Raw genomic sequence first — 21,049 nt, 5'->3', positions numbered from 1 at the left:
GCTATTCTCCACGACTTGCTGTATTCCCTCCGTACATGTGCTCTCTAGGGAGCTGAGCCATGGATTAGCCATGCTTGTAGGTGCAGACCTTGAGGGTGTGGGTGCACTATGGACCCCTGGGCCTGCGTGAGTAGGTCCGGCGCCACCGGAAGGGGGAGCGGTGGGCGGTCCGACATGCACAGAAGCAAGGGGAACCATTGCTGTCGATCCCACGTTGGGACTACTAGAATCATGCAGGCTCTCTCTCTTCTGGCTTTCTGCAAGACCTTGTGGATGAGCACTGTGGGGGGAAACGCGTAAAGTAGGGGCCCTTCCATGAAATCGCGAATGCGTCCCCCAGGGACCCCCACCCCAATCCTGCCCTGGAGCAGTACTGGGGGCACTTCTTGTTGTGCTGAGTGGCAAACAGATCGATCTGAGGAAACCCCCATGTATGAAAGATCGGTCGTAGCAGATCGGAACGGATCTGCCATTCGTGCGTGAGTGCAAAGCGCCTGCTCAGCTGGTCTGCTTTCACGTGAGCGCCCAGCAAATACGAGGCTTTCAACGTTATATTGTTGGCGATGCACCAGTTCCACAGCTGGACTGCTTCCGCACATAGGGCACGGGATCGAGCTCCTCCTTGTCGATTTATATAAAACATGGTGGAGGTATTGTCTGTATTGATCCTGACTACTTTGCCTTGTATGTGGTCTCGAAAGTGTTTGCAGGTGTTGAACACTGCTCTGAGCTCCAGTATATTTATGTACAGTGACTGTTCCGTAGGGGACCATAGTCCTTGAGTCACTTTGTCGCCGATGTGAGCTCCCCATCCTACGTGGGAAGCGTCTGTAGTAAGAAAAATAGAGATTTGTGGTTGGTGAAAGGGTACCCCTGTCAGCATGTTCTTGGGGTTTACCCACCACTGCAGGGATCTGCGCACCTCTGTCGTGGGCGACACCCCCCTGCGGACAGTGTGGGATGCCGGCTTGTAGACGCTCGCCAGCCAATGTTGCAGGCTGCGCATATGCAATCTGGCGTTCTGCACCACAAACGTTGCCGCTGCCATGTGGCCTAGCAGCTGCAAGCACGTTAAGACCGGCACCGTGGGGCTGTACGTAATGACTTGCACCAGCGAACTGATGGCACGAAAGCGGGCGTCAGGTAGATAGACCCTTGCTGTAATAGAGTTTATACGTGCCCCTATGAACTCTATGTCTTGTGTGGGGTCGGTCTTGGACTTCGCGAGGTTGATGACCAGGCCCAGCGAAGAAAACGTGTCTGCTGTTACGCGTATCATGAGTAGTACCTCTGCCTTCGAGGCCCCTTTCAGTAGGCAGTCGTCCAGATATGGGAATATAAATACCCCTTGTCTGTGCAGGTAGGCTGACACCTCTGCCAGGGTTTTGGTAAAGACTCTGGGGGCCGAGGAGAGGCCGAACGGAAGAACCTTGTATTGGAAATGCTCCTTGCCGACCATAAAACGGAGAAAGCGTCTGTGTGCCGGGTTGATCGTTATATGAAAATACGCATCTTGTAAGTCGAGGGCTGCAAACCAATCTCCATCGTCCAGTGCCGTGAGTACAGAGGCGACTGTGATCATCCGAAAACGCTGTTTGCGCAAGTACCGGCTGAGGCCCCAAAGATCTAAGATGGGCCTCCAGCCTCCTGTTTTCTTCTCTGTAAGGAAGTATCGTGAATAAAAACCTTTCCCTTGGAATCGCTCCGGCACTCTTTCCACCGCCCCTATGAACATAAGGTGGTCCACCTCCTGTTTGAGTCTCGCCTCGTGGGAAGCATCCCTGAGGTGGGGCCTGGGGGGAGGTTTCGGCGGTGGAAGCGACTGGAAGGGGATCACGTAACCCATGGCTATGATCTCCAGTACCCATTTGTCTGTGGTGATCTTTTGCCATTGGGGTTGGAACGGTCGGAGGCGATGATGGAACATTAGCTGGGGATGGCATTGCGCGATGGTAGTGATAGTGCAGCCCTAGACCTGCCCGTCAAACTTTTTGCCTTTGGACCTGCCCTGAGGATGCACGGCTTTGTTGGAAACGTCGCCTAGGAGTTCTATATTGTTGCTGCTGTTGATGTCACCCTTGGTCGTAGCCCCGTTGGTACTGAGCACGCTGTGGTTGGTACGGGTATCGTCTTTGCTGAGGGTAATACTTTTTCTTCCTGTATGGAGGGGTATAAATACCCAGGGTTCTGAGTGTAGCTCTTGAGTCCTTACTGGAGTGAAGGACCAAATCGGTTGAATCTGCAAACAACTTCTGCATGTCAAAGGGGAGATCAACAATCTTTGCCTGCAGATCCCTCGCGATACCCAATGTCTGAAGCCAGGATTCCCTGCACATGACCACTGCTGTAGCCGTTGAGCGTGCTGCCGTGTCTGCCACGTCCAGGGCGATCTGGACTCCTGTCCTCGAAGCTGCATAGCCCTCTTGCACAATCGCCTTCAGCACCGGCTTCTTATCTTCCGGAAGCGAATCCATGAGAGAAGGAAGCCTGGAGTAATTGTCGAAATTATGGTTCGCTAGATGTGCTGCATAATTTGCCACTCTCAACAGCAGGGTGGAGGAGGAGTATACCTTTCTGCCAAACAGCTCTAGCTTCTTGGCATCTCTGTCCATACCCCCCGCTTTGTACTGGGAAGTCTTTGATCTCTGCTGAGACGATTCTACCACCAATGAATTTGGTTGTGGATGACTAAAAAGGAACTCCATGCCCTTCGCCGGGACAAAGTATTTCTTATCCGCTCTCTTGTTTGTAGGTGGAGCGGAAGCCGGGGTCTGCCATATGGTGGTGGCTGACTCCATGATGGCTTCGTCGAGCGGGATAGCGATTTTGGATGAAGCCAGGGGTCTCAGATTTTTGAGGGGTTTGTGATGCTTCTCCTGTACCTCTGCTGTTTGGATGCCTTGCGTGAAAGCCACCCTTTTAAACAACTCATGAAACTGTTTGAGGTCGTCCAGTGGAGCAACATCCCCGGGGGCCGTAGCCTCGTCGGGGGAGGACAAGGAGGAACCACTAGGTTAAGCCTCCCTCGAACTCTCAGGGTCTTGCGGTCGATGGTACACCCGCTCGCTAGAAGCTTGTGAAGGAAAGTCTCAGGGTTCCAAAATCAACTCCCCTTGAGACAGCTGCGTTTCCGTCCCCGTCCAAGAGTGTCCGCGGGGGTATTGGACGGTCAGGGGGGACCTGCCCCTAGGTGTATGCCTGGGGTGTCTGTGCCCAGCATGGTGAGAGCGACCATGGCAGCACGGGCACGGTTCCTGGGATGGAGACCTGGACCACTCTCGGGGTACGTACCCCCGGTGTCTGGGAGAGCAAGATCTCTGAGATGATTCAGACAGTGGTGAAACTGGTTTGTGATAGTAGTCCAAGGGATCCAATCCCAGAAAAGGCGAAGGTGGCCCAAGCCATGGTGATGCTGGTTGGAGGAACGGAGAAGGAGGCTCTGGGTAGGCTGGAGGAGACCCATGTCTTCTGGGTGGCGTGCGCAGCATAAGGGGAGGGCTTGTTGAGAGTAGCATTGCAGCCCTGTCCGGAGAAGGGCTGCGGTGCCGGGTTTTTGCTCTTGCCTTACCCCTCTCCTGCCGGGGATCTTGGCGCCGCGCTCAGCACACTCAGCTGCGGTGCCGCACGGATAACGCCCTCCGGTGCCTGCAGGCTGCGTGCCTGTTGGCCCTGCACCGCTGGTGCCACGGGGGTCGGTGCCGCCGGTTCCGGCGCTTGCCTGGCCGCCGCTCTGGGAGCTGCACGTGCCGGCTGTTTAGTAATCTGAGGCTCAGCCTCTGCCACGTGCGCTGCTGCTTGTTTGGATCTGCGGCTGGGGGCTGCGTGCCATGCCCGTCTCGCTTGCTGTGACCACCGACAGGGATTGGGCTGGAGAGAGCTTCCTCCGTTTCTGCACCGAGGGAGTGAGGGAAGCAGCCTTCCTTTTATGGAGCCCAGGGGGTCCCTCCAATTGAGGCCTCTCCGGCACGTCGGGCTGGAGGGCCTTATCAAACGACAGCATTTTCAGCCGCATTTCTCTGTCTTTTCTGGCCCTGGCTGTGAGCTTTGCACAATGGGAACACTTCTGGGTGACGTGTGATTCCCCCAGGCACCTAATGCATTGACTATGGCCATCGGAGGCTGGCATAGCTTCGCGGCAGGACTCACACTTTTTGAATCCTGAAGAGGACATCGCGGTGAGTCTTTGAGTTGTTAATAGGGTACTTAGCAGTAGATTTGTGCCTGTTCCCCTTTCGCAGCCCGCAGCCCGCAGCGGCCGGAGGCCTACTGGCCTTCACGTCCCCGCGTCTTCTCCGCTCCTCTCTCTCTTTACTAAATCTTTATATATATATATATATATATATATTTGTCCTTTCTTCTTTTTCTCCCTTTTTTTTTTTTTTTTGCAGGAAAAAACCCAACAGTTTACACTAAAAAAACTCTAACTAAGCTGACTCTGGCCGTAGCCTGAGCGGATTCCGTCTGCAGCCGATGGCGGCTGAGAAGGAACTGGCGGTGACTGGATCGCGCACGTGGGCGGGGATGCGCAAGGGAGCGGCGCGCGCCAGCGCATGCGCGGTCCGGGAGAAACTGCTGGAAAGTTTCCGATCTGCGGCGCTGGGGCGAGCCCGACACCTATTGTGGAGCACCTACGGGGACACTCGTAGAAGAACAAAGATTCTACAGAATACAAATAAACCAGAGGGAACAGGTCTAAAAAAGTACAAACTTTTTAAAAGATCTTTAAAAATATGAAGAAAGGGAGCAAAAAAGTCTAAATACTTACAGCTAAAGTGATTTTGCCTAAGATTTCTTCTGGAATAACGTCATCTAATACACTATATACATATTTGTAAAACTTATCAAACGAGGTAGACATGAGCTCCATACAGATCCAACAGTCACCCTAATAAAAGAACAAACATATATCATGGTAAAACAATACATAAGAATCAACAGAATGCAAAGACTTTGTGAATTTGATCAGGTTCATGAACAGGCAACATTTATTATTCTCCAACAGTCTGGCCCATGAGAGGCCTAACACCATGTTGAAGTCTTGGATACACCTTCTATGGTGTACAGTGAAAACAGAGACGTTCCCTTTCAGTTTATGACAACCTTGGTCTACCAGAAAAAAAGACGACCACAGACAGGAGAGGCAATTCATTCCCTCCTGTGTGTTAAGGTCCCAAGCCACTGAAAAGGATTTGGCTACATGAGCCACTTTCCATGATTTACACCATTTTATTTAAAAGACAGAATGGCTAAAAAACAAATTACATACCACACAGGACACCAGATAAAATATTCAACCCCAGAACTGAAGCAATCCTCCAAGAAATATTAATATCCCTGACTTGCAAACAGTACTCATGCCCAGGCGCAGTTACATGAGTACAGAGAGATGGGAATCTTTTAAGGTAAAACAAAAAAGTAGTCATGGAAATTTCCAGATCTGAAGAAGTGGGTCTACCCCATGAAAGCACATCACCTAATAAATTATTTTGTTAGTCTTTAAAGTGCTACTTGACTGCTTTTTTGTTTTGTGAAGATACAGACTAACTTGGCTATCTCTTTGTGACTATCTTTAAAGGTGATTTCCTATTTCCTATTTTGTATTTTCATTCATTATATCAAATATAATGATAACAGCAAAATGTAATCTGAACTGGGTTACACAGGTGGGGCTGCAACAACTACCAGAGAAAAAGGTGTTCATAAAACAAAGACTTTGAGGCTGCATCATTGTACTAAGTTACAGCAAAACACTTAAGGTATTTATACTCAAGTTATTTTAAATTGTGATTAAATTAGACTCTTTAATTGGAATAAAAAGTCCAGAATCTACCAACTCTCAGTCCAAACTAAGGGCTATTGCTCCAAAGTCTTTTGTACTATTACAAATGGCAACAGTTTCAGCTGTTTATGGTGGATTTTGGCATTCGGAAGGCACATATTCATTGCTGAAAATATAAGAACAAAAATTTTCCCTCCAGCAGCACTGTGTTCTTGAGCATAAACACTTTCTAGGATAATAAATCATGTATGCATGTGAGCCCGAACCATCAAATAGGCACAGAGCCCAGGTAACGTTATTTTTACGCATTCTGGTTAAGCCCTGTACAGAGCAGGGGCAGAGGCAGCACAGCTACAAGGCAAACTCGTCAGAAAAGCAGTTCAGAGCGCTGGTCACACTGAGGTCGTAATTAAAAGGTGAGCAGTTGAGTCTATGCTTATAAATATTGTGCGTTGCTGCTACAAACGGGTACTGCAACGGACATGCCTACCGTCAGAGGTTTAGGACCTTGGGCCCACGACTGGCAATCAGAGTACAAGCATGGTAGTGTGTGGTTACGAAGAGGGTACAGCTCTTTTCATATATGTCAATTACAGTCCAACAAATGTAGGATATTCCTCCAAAGAAGCCTTCTCAATTCTGTGGTAGAGTTTTCTTGATTATCCCTCAGCAAAGCTCTTGCTTGCTAACATATGGGGAGGTGTCCAAGAGAACACTAGAACTTTAAGTTATTGAAAATTCAATTTTTTTAATCTCAGGAGGGAAAAAAAAATCTGACGTGTTGTAACTCTCTTGTTCCCACTTCACAGAACTGGGACGGTGTTCACCTGGCCAGTAACCCCAGGGGTCCTGCAGGGATTTTGAAGCTATATCCAGATGTTCATATTTTTGTATGCTGATTCATAGATTTAAAGACCAGAAGAGACAGTTATGATCAGTTGCTGCATAAACAGGCCAGAAGCTTTGCCCAGTAATTCCTGCATCAAGCCCACAGCTTCTGGTTGCGGGAGGGATCTAGACCATATTCTAAGAAGTCCCATGATAAAGTCTTAAATGATGTTTCAACAGCAAGGTTTGCTAGGAAATGACAGGATCAACCCAATGAAGAGAGGAAAGAGCATCTTTGCGGGCAGGCTTGCAAATCTAGTGAGGAGGGCTTTAAACTAGGTTCTTCGGTGGATGCTGACCCAAGCTCTGAGGCAAATGGGGAAGGAAGAAGGCATAACAAAGGAGGACCACTCATTCAAAAAGAGTAGGCCAATCAGCTTATTATCTAAGGTGTTTGTACACAAATGCAAGAAGCCTGGGAAACAAACACGAGGAATTAGAAGCCCTGGCACAGTCAAGGAAGTATGAGGTGATTGGAGTAACAGAAACTTGGTGGGATGACTCGCATAGCTGGAGCACTGTCACGGAAGTGTATAAACTGCTCAGGAAGGACAGGAAGGGGAGAAAAGGAGGAGGAAGACTTGTGATTTATGTGAGAGAGCAGTATGATTGCTCAGAGCTCCAGTGTATGGAGGGAGAAAAGACAGTTAAGTGTCTTTGGGTAAAGCTTAGAAGCAGAAGCAACTGAGGCAATGCAGTGTTTGGTGTCTGCTATAGGCCACCAGAACAGGTAGATGAGGTAGACTAGAACTTCCTCAGACAACTAAGAGAAGCTTCCAAATTAAGGTGCTGGTTCTCATGGGAGACTTTCAGCACACAGACATTTGTTGGGAGACCAATACAGCAGCACACAAACAATCCAGGAAGTTTTTGGAGAATGTTGGGGATAGCTTCCTGGTACAAGTGCTGAAGGAACTGACCAGGGGCCATGCACAAATTCACCTGCTGCTCACAAACAGGGCAGAAATAGTAGGAGAAGTAGAAGTGGTTGGCAACCTGGGCTGCAGTGATCATGAAATGGCAGATTTCAGGATTCTGATGAAAGAAAGAAAGGTGAGCAGTAAAATACAGACTCTTGATTTCAAAAGAGCAGACTTCAACTCCCTGAGAGAACTGATGGGCAGGATCCCCTTGGAAGCTAATACAAAGAGGAAAGGAGTTCAGGAGAACTGGCAGCATTTTAAAGAGGTCTTATGGAAGGCACAGGAACAAACCATCTCGATGTGCAGTAAGAAAAGCAAATATGGTAGGCAACCAGCTTGGCTTACAAGTGAAATCACTGGAGAGCTTAAACTCAAAAAGCACGTGTATAAGATGTGAAAACGTGGACAGAAGACTAAGGAGGAGTATAAATATATGACTGGAGAATGCCGGGGGTAATCAGGAAAGCAAAAGCACAATTGGAACTGCAGGTAGAAAAGAATGTGAAGGGCAACAAGAAGAGCTTCTACAGGTATGTTAACAATAAGAGGGTTATCAGGAAGATTTTGGGGCTATTGCTGGATGACGGAGGTAATTTGGTGGCAGATGATGTGGGAAAGGCTGAAGTACTCAATGCTTTTTTTGCCTCAGTCTTCACGGAGAAGGTCAGCTCCCCGACTACAGCACTAGGCAATGCACAATGGGAAGGAGGTGGGCAGCCCTGGGTGGGGAAAAAACGAGGTAAGAGCTATTTAGAAAAGCTAGACGCACACAAATCAATGGGTTTGGATTTAATTCCTGCCAGGGTACTGAGGGAATTGGCAGATGTCATTGCTGAGCCTTTGGCTATTATCTCTGAAAACTCACAGAGATTGGGAGAGGTTCCAGATGATTGGAAAAGAGCAAATGTAGTGCCCATCTTTAAAAAAGGAAAGAAGACAATCCAGGGAACTATAAGATTGGTCAGCCTCACCTCAGTCCCTGGAAGAATCATGGAGGGAATCCTAAAGAAATCCATGTTGGAGCAAATGGAAGAGTAGAAAGTTATTAAGAGTAGTCAACATGGATTCACCAACGGCAAGTTCTGCCTGACCAATATGATTAGCTTCTATTACGAGGTAACAGGCTCTATGGACATGGGGAAGTCAGTGGATGTAATATACTTTGACTTTAGCAAAGCTTTTGATACAGTCTCCCACAATATTCTTACCCATAAGTTAAGGGAGTATGGATTGGATACATGGACTATAAGATGGACAGAAAACTGGCTTTACAGACAGACCCAACGGGTAGTGGTCAATGGCTCACTGTCTGGTTGGCGGTCAGTTTCAAGTGGCGCGCCCCACAGACCAGTTGTAGGGCCAGGACTGTTCATCATTTTTATTAATGACCTGGATCGGGGATGGATTGCACCCTCAGCAAATTTGCAGATGACACTAAGCTCGGGGTCACGTAAATACATTGGAGGGTAGAGAGTGAGCCTACAGTGACGTAGACAAATTGGAGGATTGAACCAAAAGAAATTTGATGAGGTTCAACATCGACAAGTGCAGAGTCCTGCGCTTGGAACGGAAGAATCCCAAGCACTGTTACAGGCTGGGGACCGACTGTCTAAATAGCAGTGCAACAGAAAAGGACCTGGGGATTACAATGGATGAGAGGCTGGATATGAGTCAACAGTGTGCCCTTGTAGCCAAGAAAGGTAATGGCATATTGGGGTGCATTAGAAACATTTCCAGCAGATCTAGAGAAGTTATTATTCCCCTCTACTCGGCTCTGGTGAGGTTTCATCTGGAGTATTGCATCCAATTCTAGGGCCCCCAGTATAGAAAGGATGTGGACACATTGGAGAGGGTCCAGCGGAGGGCAACAAAAATGATTAGGGGTCTGGAGCACATGACCTATGCGGAGAGGCTGAGAGATTTGGGCTTATTTAGTTTGTAGAAGAGAAGAGTGACGGGCGATTTGACAGCAGTATTCAACTTTCTGAAAGCGGGGGATGTCTAAAGAGGATGGAAAGAGACTGTTCTCAATAGTGACAGATGACAGAATAAGGAGCAATGGTCTGAAGTTGCAGTGGGAGAGGTGTAGGTTGGATATCAGGCAAAACTATTTCACCAGGAGGCTGGTGAAGCACTGGAATGCATTACCAAGAGAGGTGGTGGAATCTCCATCCCTAGAGGTTTACAAGTCCCCGCTTGACATAGTCATAGCTGGGGTAATTTAGATGGGGATGATCCTGCTTTAGGCAGGAGGCTGGACTAGATGACCTCCTGAGGTCCCTTCCAGCCCTAGAATTATGTATGGGGAGAGAGGAAAGTGAGGGGCATGAGCAAAACATACAGATTTTGAAGCTCAGTGACCGGGGTAGCCTAATACTGGTAATGGAGCATAGCAATGGGGTGGGGAGGTAATTCCCTGAGATAGGGAAATCTAGCCATTAAACTACTTACAAAATATATACATATGTATTTACACATCTAAGAACAAAAGACAACAAAGCTCCAGGCACTGGATGTTTCAACCTGGGCCATGCTGCCTTAAGAAAGAAATGAAGAAGCAGTCAGTGTCCTTCACGAACCATCTCCTCAGCTGGAGGCACAAGGAAAGCAAAAACACATGCGTGAAACCAACAGACACTGTCCTCTAGAATGCTCTGGCCCCAGGTACATGGAATGCATGTGTCTACACCTTGGACATGCATCAAGACCACAACTCAAAGAAGGCTGACATGCCTCTAGCACAGTGATTCAAGTGAATTTCTCCAAACCTGTGTGGCAGCAGAGGACAACTTAGCATTTCTCCTCTCTTTTTCTCGTAGCAGCACCCTTTCCTTTAAAAGGTTATGAATAACATGAAGGAAGAAGCTAGGTTCTCTCCAAAATAATGTCCCTCATAGCTCTTAAAATGTATGTGTTTGTCATGCCCCCCTCCATACTTTCTGAAAACTGCCTTATGAATATGAATTTGCATAATTCAAAGATCCTTTATGTAAAAAAGGTTATGTAACATTTTTAAAGTTACAATCTCCCTTTGTATGTGCTATTTTTGTGCATATATCTTACTTGTACGTAAGGTTAGGAATATGACTATGAATTTGTTAAATTCTAAGTGTGCTAATGAAGGCCATTAGAGATCCTTTAGGAAATTAAAGGCTCAGTACTAATGGCCCATGAATAATTTTCTTCTTCCTGTAAGCTCAAACTGTGGTTGGTCCTAGAAAGATATGTGACCATGCCACATGGTACTGGTATCCATCTTGAATCTGGTATGTTTCCATGTGGATGGAGAGTCCAAAACAAACAATTCCTGCCTTGGGGAAAGTATTTAAGGAATGGAAAGCAATCGGTCTTTTGTCTTCAGTTGGCTTTTGAAACTGCCACCCCACTCTATGAAAATACATATGAAAAGACCTGAAAACAAAGAACTGTAGCAAAAAGGTGAAAGCAAAGCTGCTGGGCTCAGGTCAGAAAAAGATCAACTCTGGCTTGAGATAAGAAAAACTGTTTAGGGAAGAATTTACATGTAACAAATTTCTGAGGGTGTTAGAATTAGTTGGTGTCTTTTATTTATTTTAAATTTAGTAGCTTACTTTGTTCTGTCTTTTCACTTGCAATCACTTAAATCCTACTTTTTATTTACTTAATAAAAATACTTTTGTTTATTATCATGCCCATTGACAAGCTGATTATAAAACTGTTTGGCCAAATCCAGCATTGTGTCTAGCCTGTTGAGTGATAGCAAAGTAAGAAGCATTCTCTAGCCATGTCTACAAGTGCACGCTACTTCGAAGTAGCGGCACTAACTTCGAAATAGCGCCCGTCACGGCTACACGCGTCGGGTGCTATTTCGAAGTTAACTTCAACGTTAGGCGGCGAGACGTCGAAGTCGCTAACCCCATGAGGGGATAGGAATAGCGCCCTACTTCGACGTTCAACGTCGAAGTAGGGACCGTGTAGTCGTTGCGCGTCCCGCAACGTCGAAATTGCGGGGTCCTCCATGGCGACTATCAGCTTAGGGGTTGAGAGACGCTCTCTGCAGCCCCTCAGCTCAATGGTGGCCGCGTGGAGCGGCCCCTTAAAGATCCCCTCCCGCTCCCTTCCTGTGCAGGAAGCTGAGGGAACGTGCAGGCAGCAGCCCAGACACGTGGCCAGCCTGCACGTCCCTCAGCCACCCAGAACAGGGCCAGCACCTGCCATGGCTGCCCGGCAGCCCCCCCAGCGGACCCCCCCCCCCAAGGGGAGCCAGGGCAGCCAGGCTGGCAAGCGGCAGTGGGGCCCCTCCTGGACGGAGGCCGAGCTACGGGACCTGCTGGGGCTCTGGAGCGAGGAGGAGGTGCTCCAGGTAATGGGGAGCAAGAGGCGGAACGCGGATGCGTTCGCTCGGCTGGCCGACGGCCTGGCTGCCCGGGGTCACCATGCCTGCACTCCTGATCACGTCAGGAGTAAGGTGAAGGAGCTGCGGCAGGGTTACTCCCGGGCCTGGGATGCAGCCGGCCGATCTGGGGCCGCCCCCGTCACTTGCCCCTTTTACAGGGAGCTCAGGGACATCCTGGGCCCCTGGCACACCTCCTCCCCTCCGGCCACCCTTGATACTTCGGCCGACGAGCCCCAGCAGGACCTTCAGCCGGAGTCCGCCCCGGAGGTAAGCCCCGCACCCCAGGGGCACCCCCCCGGAGCCCACCCCCGGGACATTGCGGCAGGAGGAGGAGGAGGAGGAGGAGGGAGCTCCTCCTCCGCAGAATCTGGGCTGCAGATCCTCCTCCTGCCATCCCGGAGCAGCAGCCGGGCCTCCGCCCCCCGGGGATCTCCGGACCGTGGGAGTGGACCGACAGGTATGTACCCCCCTCTGGTGTACACCCCTGGGCTTGAGGGGCGGGGGGTAATAGATATGTGTCCAGGGCCCCCCACATGCTCACATGGCCATGGCCCCAAGGACAGCAGGGCCATGTCCCTCACAGCAGTGCACCAGCCCCTGCCCCCGCCCCCACCCCGCACGACAGTGCCATGCCCCATCCCCGGGGCAGGGGGGAGCGGAACCTCAAGGGGCCCCCGGGAGGAGGGGGTGGGACACCCCGCAGCAGCAGCAGCATGTGATGGAGTGGGGGGAGTGCAAAAGGGAGACAGGCTAGATATGAGCAACAAGAGCCGAATAGCTCCCAGGGGCAAAGGATGATCGTGGGGCTACAGCTGGCAGGTGACACCTCTGCCCTGAACAAAGAGGAGGGAGGAGCTGAGCTGGCTTGGAATTGGGGGGGGAGGGCAGGGGCCACAGGTAGAGGCTAGGGGAAGGGAGAGCTGGAAGGCAGTCAGCCTGAGGAGGGGGAAAGCTGCATCCCAGAGGGGCACCCCTTGGGGTCTTCTCCCCAGGACAGGTTGGAAGGACTGTCTCTTCCGACAGCTGGTGCTGTCACTCCTGGGAGAAACTGGGCATCTGTGGCCTAAGAAACCTCTCCTGTCAGACCCTGCGGAGTGAAGTGAGAGTCGCTCCCACCAGGGGACGGGGTGCAGTGCAGGGGGACCCCTGAACCCCATCCATCACAGCAGCATCTCCCGGGGACGGGGATGGGGAACTTGCAGCACAGGGCTGGGGGGACAAAGGCCACGGCTCGGGGCCCACACTAACGCCTGTCTCCATTCTTCTTCCCCCCCTCCTCTCCTGTGTCCCCCACCTGCACCATTGGAAGGACCGGAAGAGAGCGCCGGCGAGGCATCAGTGGTCCCGGAGACGCCTCCGGGGCCATCGCTCCAGGCAAGCCCCTCGGCCGAGGACCGACCGGCCCCACGGCGGGCTAGACGGCGGACCCCGCGCCACCACCAGCCGACGGCGACGGACCCCCAGCTGCTGGCCATTCACCATCGGCAGCTGGAGGTCACGGAGCAGCACCTGCACCTGCAGGCGCGGGCGCTGGCCTGGCGCCAAGAGGCATGGGGGGCCTACATGGAGACTTTCAACTGCCTGGTGGACTACCTGGCCCCGCATGCCGCGCCGGCCGCTGCAGCGTCCGCCCTGCCTGCTCCACCCGCTGCTCCGCACGTCGCCGTCCCGTCCGCCGTCGCCCCGCCACCCACCGCTGAGGGCTGGAGCGCCGAGGGACCCCTGGAGCCAGCTGAGACTCACCGGGCATATCTTCCGGTCCGCCCCGCCCCCAGCCAGCCCCGGATAGGGCTGCGGCCGCGGCGGGGCTCCCGGCCGCCCACGCCCAGTGCCGGACTTTAGGGGCGAGGGGCCCAGGACGTGGCCCCCCCCTTGTATATAGTTGGGACTTATTATTTTGTGCCCCCCCTTTGCCCCATCCCCCCCATGTAAATAGTTCTCCCCTTTATCATCCCCTGGTTTTCTTTTTATTACTGAACACACTTTTTTATTACTATTGTTTTATTTGTACATATTACTTTGGTTCCACACGTTGTATATAGTTTGTTCTTGTTTTATTTATAGTTAAAAAAAAAAAATTCTAAAAGAAAAAGCAGTTTAAGTTCAGCCACAAGTGCGTGCTGTCATTTGTCCAGGAAAAATGGGAGGGGGGTGTGGTTGGGTGCTCCATGGTGTGGGAGTTGGGGCAGGGAGTGTGGTGGAGGAAGGGGTGGGCAGTGGGGGGCCTGGCAGAGTTCACCCCGCGGCCTCATCATCGAAGTGGGCCTGCAGGGCCTCCCGGACCCGGGTCCCTTCGGGGTCCACCTGCCAACTGGGGGCAGCGGGTGGCTGCACGTCGGCCCTGCCGGCCTCCACAGCCCAGCCCTGGAAAAAGGCCGCCCCCTTGCTCTCCACCAAATTGTGCAGGGCGCAGCAGGCACCCACAATTAGGGGGATGTTGTTGGGGCCCGCATCCAGGCGGGTCAGGAGACATCTCCAGCGTCCCTTCAGGCGGCCAAATGAGCGCTCCACCACCTGGCGTGCGTGGTTCAGGTGCTGGTTGAAGCACTCCTGGCTAGCGGAGAGATGGCCCGTGTACGGGTGCATGAGCCAGGGCCGGAGGGGGTATGCCGCATCTGCGATGACGCAGAGGGGCATGGTGGTGTCCCCCACAGGGATCTCCCGCTGGGGGATGTAGGTCCCCGCCTCCAGCCGGCGGCTCAGGCCCGAGTTCTGGAAAACCCGGGCATCGTGGGTGCTGCCAGGCCAGCCCACATAAATGTCCTGGAAACGGCCCCAGCTGTCCACCAAGGCCTGGAGGACCACAGAATGGTAGCCCTTGCGATTGATGTAGCGTCCTCCACTGTGATGCGGGGCGCGGATGGGGATGTGAGTCCCATCCAGAGCCCCGAAGCAATTGGGGAAGCCCAGGGTGGCAAAGGCCGCGATGGTGGCATCTGGGTCACCCAGCCTCACGAGCCTGTGCAGGAGCATGGCATTGATGGCACGCACAACCTGCAGGGAAAGCACATGGGACAGCATCAATGAGGGGTGAGCAGGGTGTGCGTGGCCCTCCCCTCCCCTCCCCTGCTCTGCCCTCCTCTGCCCTGCCCTGCCCTCCTGTGCCCGGGGGCCCCCCTCCCCTGCCCTGCCCTCCCCCCGTGGGTTCTCTTACCTCCATGAGGACAGCCCCGACGGTGGCCTTGCCGACACCAAACTGCTGTCCCACGGATCGGTAGCTGTCTGGAGTGGCCAGCTTCCAGACAGCGATGCCGACCCGTTTCTCCACTGTGAGGGCACGCCGCATGGCGGTGTCCTGGTGCCTGAGTGCCGGGGTGAGCCACTGGCACAGCTCCATAAATGTCTGCCGGCTCATCCTGAAGTTCCTGAGCCAGTGGTCGTCGTCCCACTCCTCAAGCACCAGCCGCTCCCACCAGTCGGTGCTGGTGGGGTAGCTCCACAGCCGCCGGCATGTGAGGCGGGGGTGGGGGCAGGGGCGGGGTGCTGCAGGGTTGGGGGTTGAGCCCTGCCGCCCTGGGGGCAGCTCCTCCTCCGGTGTAGCATGGAGGTGCTCAGCTGCCTCCCGCATGGCATGGATCAGGGCAAGCCCTGCTACTGCTGGGAGGGCTGGGTGGACCTCTGGCTGCTGCTGCTGCTGCTGGGGGTCCATGCCTGCGTCGCCCGGGGTCTGTGTGCCTATGGCTCCTCAGACCGCGTGCTGTGCAGGCTGAGTGTGTCTGGGAGGGGCCCTTTAAGGGAGCGGCTAGCTGTTGCCCCGGAAGCGCTAGTCGGCCCTGTGACCCTGTCTGCAGCTGTTCCTGGCACCCTTATTTCGATGTGTGCTACTTTGGCGTGTAGACGTTCCCTCGCAGCGCCTATTTCGATGTTGTGCTGCGCAACGTCGAAGTTGAACATCGACGTTGCCAGCCCTGGAGGACGTGTAGACGTTATTCATCGAAATAGCCTATTTCGATGTAGGCTTCACGTGTAGACGTAGCCTCTGTAAGCTGAGCACTCAGGTGGCTACCCAGGAGCATTTCAAATGCTGCCCAGCTGATTAGCAGAATCCCCACACTGTCTGCAGATGGCAGTAGGTGTTTCTAATGGAGGTGCACCTCCTCACATGCCTCAGTGTTCATAACAATATTTATTCCACACATGTACAGAAAGAATTAAATGGAACACTGATAATGAGACACAAAAGTGTGAAGTGGCGACCATATTGCTGCTCTACAAATGTTCTGGATAGGAACCTGTGCAACAAATTGAGCCAAAGATGCTTGAGTCTTTATGGAATGTGCTGTCAGGGTAGGAGCAGTGCCCTTTGCTAGACTGTAGCATGTGAGGATACAGGAAGTGATCCACAATGAAATTCTGTGGGCTGAGACTGGAAGACCTTTCATCCTGTCTCTAACAGCCACAGAAAGGTGAGTAGTTTTCCTAGATGATCTCCTTTCTACGTAGAAGGCTAATGCATGTCTATGCCCAGTCAGTGAAGCCTCAACTCCTTTGTGTTGGCTTGTCATTTCAGATACAAGATGGGAGGAATACATCCTGGTTACTATGGAATTGTGAAACTGCTTTTAGGAGGAGGGCTGGATGAGGACACAGATGAACATTGTCCTTGAAGGATAATGGGTACAGAGGTTCCAAAGTGAGGATTCCAATCTCTGAGACCCTTCTGGCTGAAATAATGGCCAGCTTTCAGAACAAGAAGAGCAGAGATCACACTGCCAGCAGTTCACATGGTGGACTCATGAGCCTCAACAATACCAGGTTGAGATCCCAGGGAGGAACTGGTGGTCATACCTGGGAGTGTAGCCTGTTAAGTTCCTTTAGAAAACAACTACAGGTGATGTTTGAGAACATGGAAGGGTTGTTCACTCCTGGTGAAATTCTGAGTTTGCAGCCGAATGGACCTTAATAAATAGCACCAATAATCTGTGCTGCTTCATATGTAGGTAAGTAGCCTGTAATGAATGGTACTGATAATTATGCAGTGAGACATCCTTTTGCACAGACCAAATTGAGAACCTTTTTTCACTTTTGATGGGTAAGCAGCTCTAGTGGATGGTTTTATGCTTCCTAAAAGAACTTCAGGACGTACCCCTGAGCAAGTTAAATCTGAGGAGTTCACCCATAGAACTTTCAAGCCATGGGATGCAGGGGCTCAGGGTGTGAATGCCACAGACAACTAAGGCCCTAGGATATCAGGCCTAGAATCCGAGGTAGGCAGGTTGGTGTTTCCACTGACAGGTTCAGAAGCATGGTGAACCAGAGCTGTCATGGCTAGACCAAGGCTTATAAGAATGACTCTCACCCTATCCTTTTTGACCCTCCACAGCACCTTGTGTATGACTCAACATCTGCTCCATTAGTTGGATGGTGCCATGTGATGGCCTGATGCAGGTGACACCCTGGTAGCATCTCTCTGTCCGGCCAACCTCAGGGTTGGCAATCAATCTCTGTCGGTCTTTTCCCGCTTCTCTCTTAGCACTGGTGTTGGAGATTAGTACTGAGGGTCTCTCACCAGAGCACCTTTTTCAGCATCGAGAATGATGGGTGCTGCTGAGAATCTCTAGACACAGCGAGAACATCTTTTCTCAAAGCTGGATATAAGGAACAACATCATCATCCCAAAGAATAGCAGGGACACTCCTTACATCAAAGCCCAAGTACTTAGTATTGAGTCTGAATGACCCTGCTCTGACAGAGGCTGAAGAGCTACCTCCATGAAGACAGATCTGAGTCTAACATCTCTATCCTTTTTGGTGTGGGGCTTAAAGTCTCTGCAGATCTCACAAATGTTCCCACCTGTGAGTTCTCCCCAGTTATCCGAGGCGGCTGGAATGGGAATCACTCAAAAGCACACGTGTGACAAGGAGCACGAGGCTTAAATCTCACAGATCAAGACATGCCCCAATGCCAGGCAGGGATTAACCCCACTTACTATTTATCTAACAACTGACCTGACATTTGACTACCAAGATTAAGATAACTACATACAGTAAGTTTGTAAAGTCCACTGAGCAGTTCATGCAAAAACAAGGTAGTTCTTGTGACTGCCACAGGTGGTAAGAAGGAAGAGTATTTCAGGTGGGTGAGTCCCTTTATGACAACACTATAAGCATGCAACTCCAGGGGGCACCAGAGCCGACCCAAGAGATAGCACTGAGGAAAAGCTTTCAGTTAAATAGAGATAAGCAAGCACTCAACAAAGGAAAGCCCACTTTCCTTTCAAGCAGTTGCAGATCTGCTTCTGCCAGTATCAGATTCTTATAATCTTCTTTCACAGCTATTGCCACCTGATCCTAGGAGCTGCCCATCCTGGAAGTAAACCCATGCAGACTAGCTTGCAAGGAGGCTGGCATTTCAAAATACTTTGACTTCACACTGGTTGTTAAATTCAGGGCAAGTTCTTGCATTCCTCTGTCATTTCATGCTGATCCTGTGCACCATTCACATCTCGAATATGTCTTGGTCTGAGTCTCCCTTCCACAGCTCTGTGCTTCATTTCAGACTCAGAATATTTCAAGTAAGCTCTTGTTTGAAGTTTAGATTTCTATGGAGAGCCCAAAATATTAAAGAGTCAAAATCTGACAATTCCTTTGACTTTTCCTGAAGTGAGGCCACATCCTGCTAAATCATGCTGTGGTCTGAGGCACATGGCTAGGAGAAAGGGGGAAGTGGTAGAGTCTTCTCCCTGCTTCTCTGGCTGGACTGCACTTTGCCTGGCTACTGGCTGGAGACCAATAGGCTAAGCAGCAATTCTGCACAAAAGGATGTGGGAATTACAGTGGATATTTTATAATGACATGTAGAAGCTGTCAACCAAGACTGAGTCCCACTGTGCTACAGCTTGTACCACATACATAGTAAGAGAATCCTTGCCATTAAATGTTATGAGACAGAGAAGACAGGAGAAAGGATACTCCGGTTCTAGTGTCTTCTCTTGTCATCACTTCCTGCATCTAGAGCAGGGGTTCTCTATCTTTTTAACTCTCCCTCTTCACCCCCCCAAAGGATGCTATAAAAAAAGTCCACAGCCCACTTTTGCCACAACTGTTTTTTCCACATATGCAAGCCAGGGGTTAGCTAGCAGGGCAGTTGCTTAAGGCACCAAGCCACAGGAGTCACCACAAAAATAAGTTGTTCAGACTTCGGTGTTAGTCCCAGAGAGCAGGGCTCAGGGCCCTCAGCTTCAGCCCTGAACAGTGAGGTTTTGGCTTTCTGCCCCAGGTTCCAGCAAGATTAAACTGTCCCAGTTGGTGAACCCCATGAGACCTGCTCACAGCCCCAGAGGGGGCCCTGATTCCCTGATCAAGAACCAATATACTAGAGAATCTAAATGAGAAGATAAAACTCATGGCACATCTAAACTATGCCAGCATAGCTACATTGCAAGGCTGGATTGTGCGAAATGGAACACGCCTGTTCAAAAAAAGTCAGCAACGAACAGGAGCAGCTAACAGGGAGTTTGCCTGGGAAAGCATCCTCAAGGAGCTCAGGTGAGTATGGCATTTGGGGGGCTGCATTGTGAGCTGGTGGGTTGAATTTCTTGTCTGTGCATTTGTTTGATTTTGCAGAGAGGGGCAGTTTGAATAGCTGCCTATGTGCCTGAGCATCTGTTTTGCAGAGAGGGGCAGCTGGAAAGCGTGTTTGGCAGTTTAACAAGTCTGCAAGGTGTGAATTGGGAGAGCTTCCTTCCAGGTGGGCCTTCAAGAGCTGATTAGATTGAAGGCAAAGGCTTTGAGCCAGGCCTAACCAGCTAGCAGCTCTATAAGGCGGCAGCCCCAGCAAACCCTGTGAGCAGTGAACAGGAGCAGCTAACAGGGAGTTGGCCTGGGAGTTTGCCTTCAAGAGGAGCCCCATACCTGTTTTCCCTTTCTTAGATGGTGTTTCTCTTGTGCCCTTCAAAGCGGCACTAGAAACAAACAGGGGATCTCTGAAAAGGGAAAAAATGGACAGCGACATGGCTGGTGAGAGGTCTGTTGTTGTGACCTGCATGTCATGTGCCATGTTTGTCTTCCTCCCGGACGATAGCATGGATTTTCTATGTACCAAGTGCAAGCTGGTAACCATTTTAGAATAGAAGGTTAAAGGACTTGAGACCCAAATATCAACCCTTGGGTCCATCAGAGAGGGTGAAGACTTTCTGGATAGAAGACAACAGATCATACTGCAGAAACAGCAGACTGCCCAAAACAAGGAGGAGAACTGGAAGCATGTTACCTCCAGGAGGAGAAAACCAGTTCAGGTCTCTCCAATTCCAGTGAAGTTAAGTAACCACTTTCAGCCTCGCTCCACAGGTGATACAGCAGAGATAATTGGGGCTGATACCTCACAGGGTTTGGATCTGAAAGAATCCCCATGGTTTCTAAGGCATTGGATGTGCAGTCCTAGGGATGGGAGTTCCATGACCACCACCCCTAAGAGAAAAAGACGGGTGGTGGTTGGGGACTCCCTCCTAAGAGGGATGGAGTCATCCATCTGCTGTCCGGACCTAGAATCCCAGCAAGTTTACTGCTTGCCTGGAGCTGGAATCTGAGATATTACAGAGAACCTGCCAAAAATTGTTAAACCTGTAGACTATTACCCCTTCCTACTTTTCAACGTAGGAACTAATGATATAGCTAAGAGCAACTTTGAAGAGATCACGGCGGATTATGTAAGCCTAGGAAGGAAGATCAAGGAATATGGTGGACAAGTGGTGTTCTCGTCTGTCCTCCCCGTGGAAAGAAGGGGTCCGTGTAGCGATCGTCGAATCACAGAGGTAAACGCATGGTTGCATAGGTGGTGTAGCAGGGAAGGATTTGGTTTCTTTGACCATGGGATTCTCTTTTGTGAACAGGGATTGCTGGGAAGAGATGGGATCCACCTAACAAAGAGAAGAGGAGCATCTTTGTGGGCAGGCTTGCAAACCTAGTGAGGAGGGCTTTAAACTAGGTTTGTTGGGGGAAGGTGACACAGGGCCTGAGGTAAGTGGGGAAGGAGAAGGGAACAATCAAGTGGGTTTCCTGGGTGAAGAGGAGAAAGTGGGCCAATTGGCCCCTTCTCTAAGATGCTTGTGCACTAATGCTGGAAGCCTGGGGAACAGACAGGAAG

General features: G+C 50.9%; 1 protein-coding gene across 5 annotated transcripts in view; it reads right to left on the bottom strand.

Moving 5' to 3' along the window:
• The window catches only part of MAP2K4 (mitogen-activated protein kinase kinase 4), a 160,220-nt gene that overhangs the window by 34,554 nt on the left and 104,617 nt on the right, over positions 1–21,049 (bottom strand). For all 5 annotated transcript variants that reach the window (XM_075014398.1, XM_075014400.1, XM_075014399.1 and 2 more), the window contains one exon: positions 4,766–4,885. In XM_075014398.1, the coding sequence (XP_074870499.1) occupies positions 4,766–4,885 (120 nt within the window). The remainder of the gene's footprint in view (positions 1–4,765; positions 4,886–21,049) is intronic.

This window comes from Carettochelys insculpta, chromosome 20, assembly GCF_033958435.1.
Source record: "Carettochelys insculpta isolate YL-2023 chromosome 20, ASM3395843v1, whole genome shotgun sequence".
Lineage (NCBI taxonomy): Eukaryota > Metazoa > Chordata > Testudines > Carettochelyidae > Carettochelys > Carettochelys insculpta.
The sequence above is the reverse complement of the archived record's forward strand: the minus strand, read 5'-3'. Positions and strand labels throughout refer to the sequence as shown.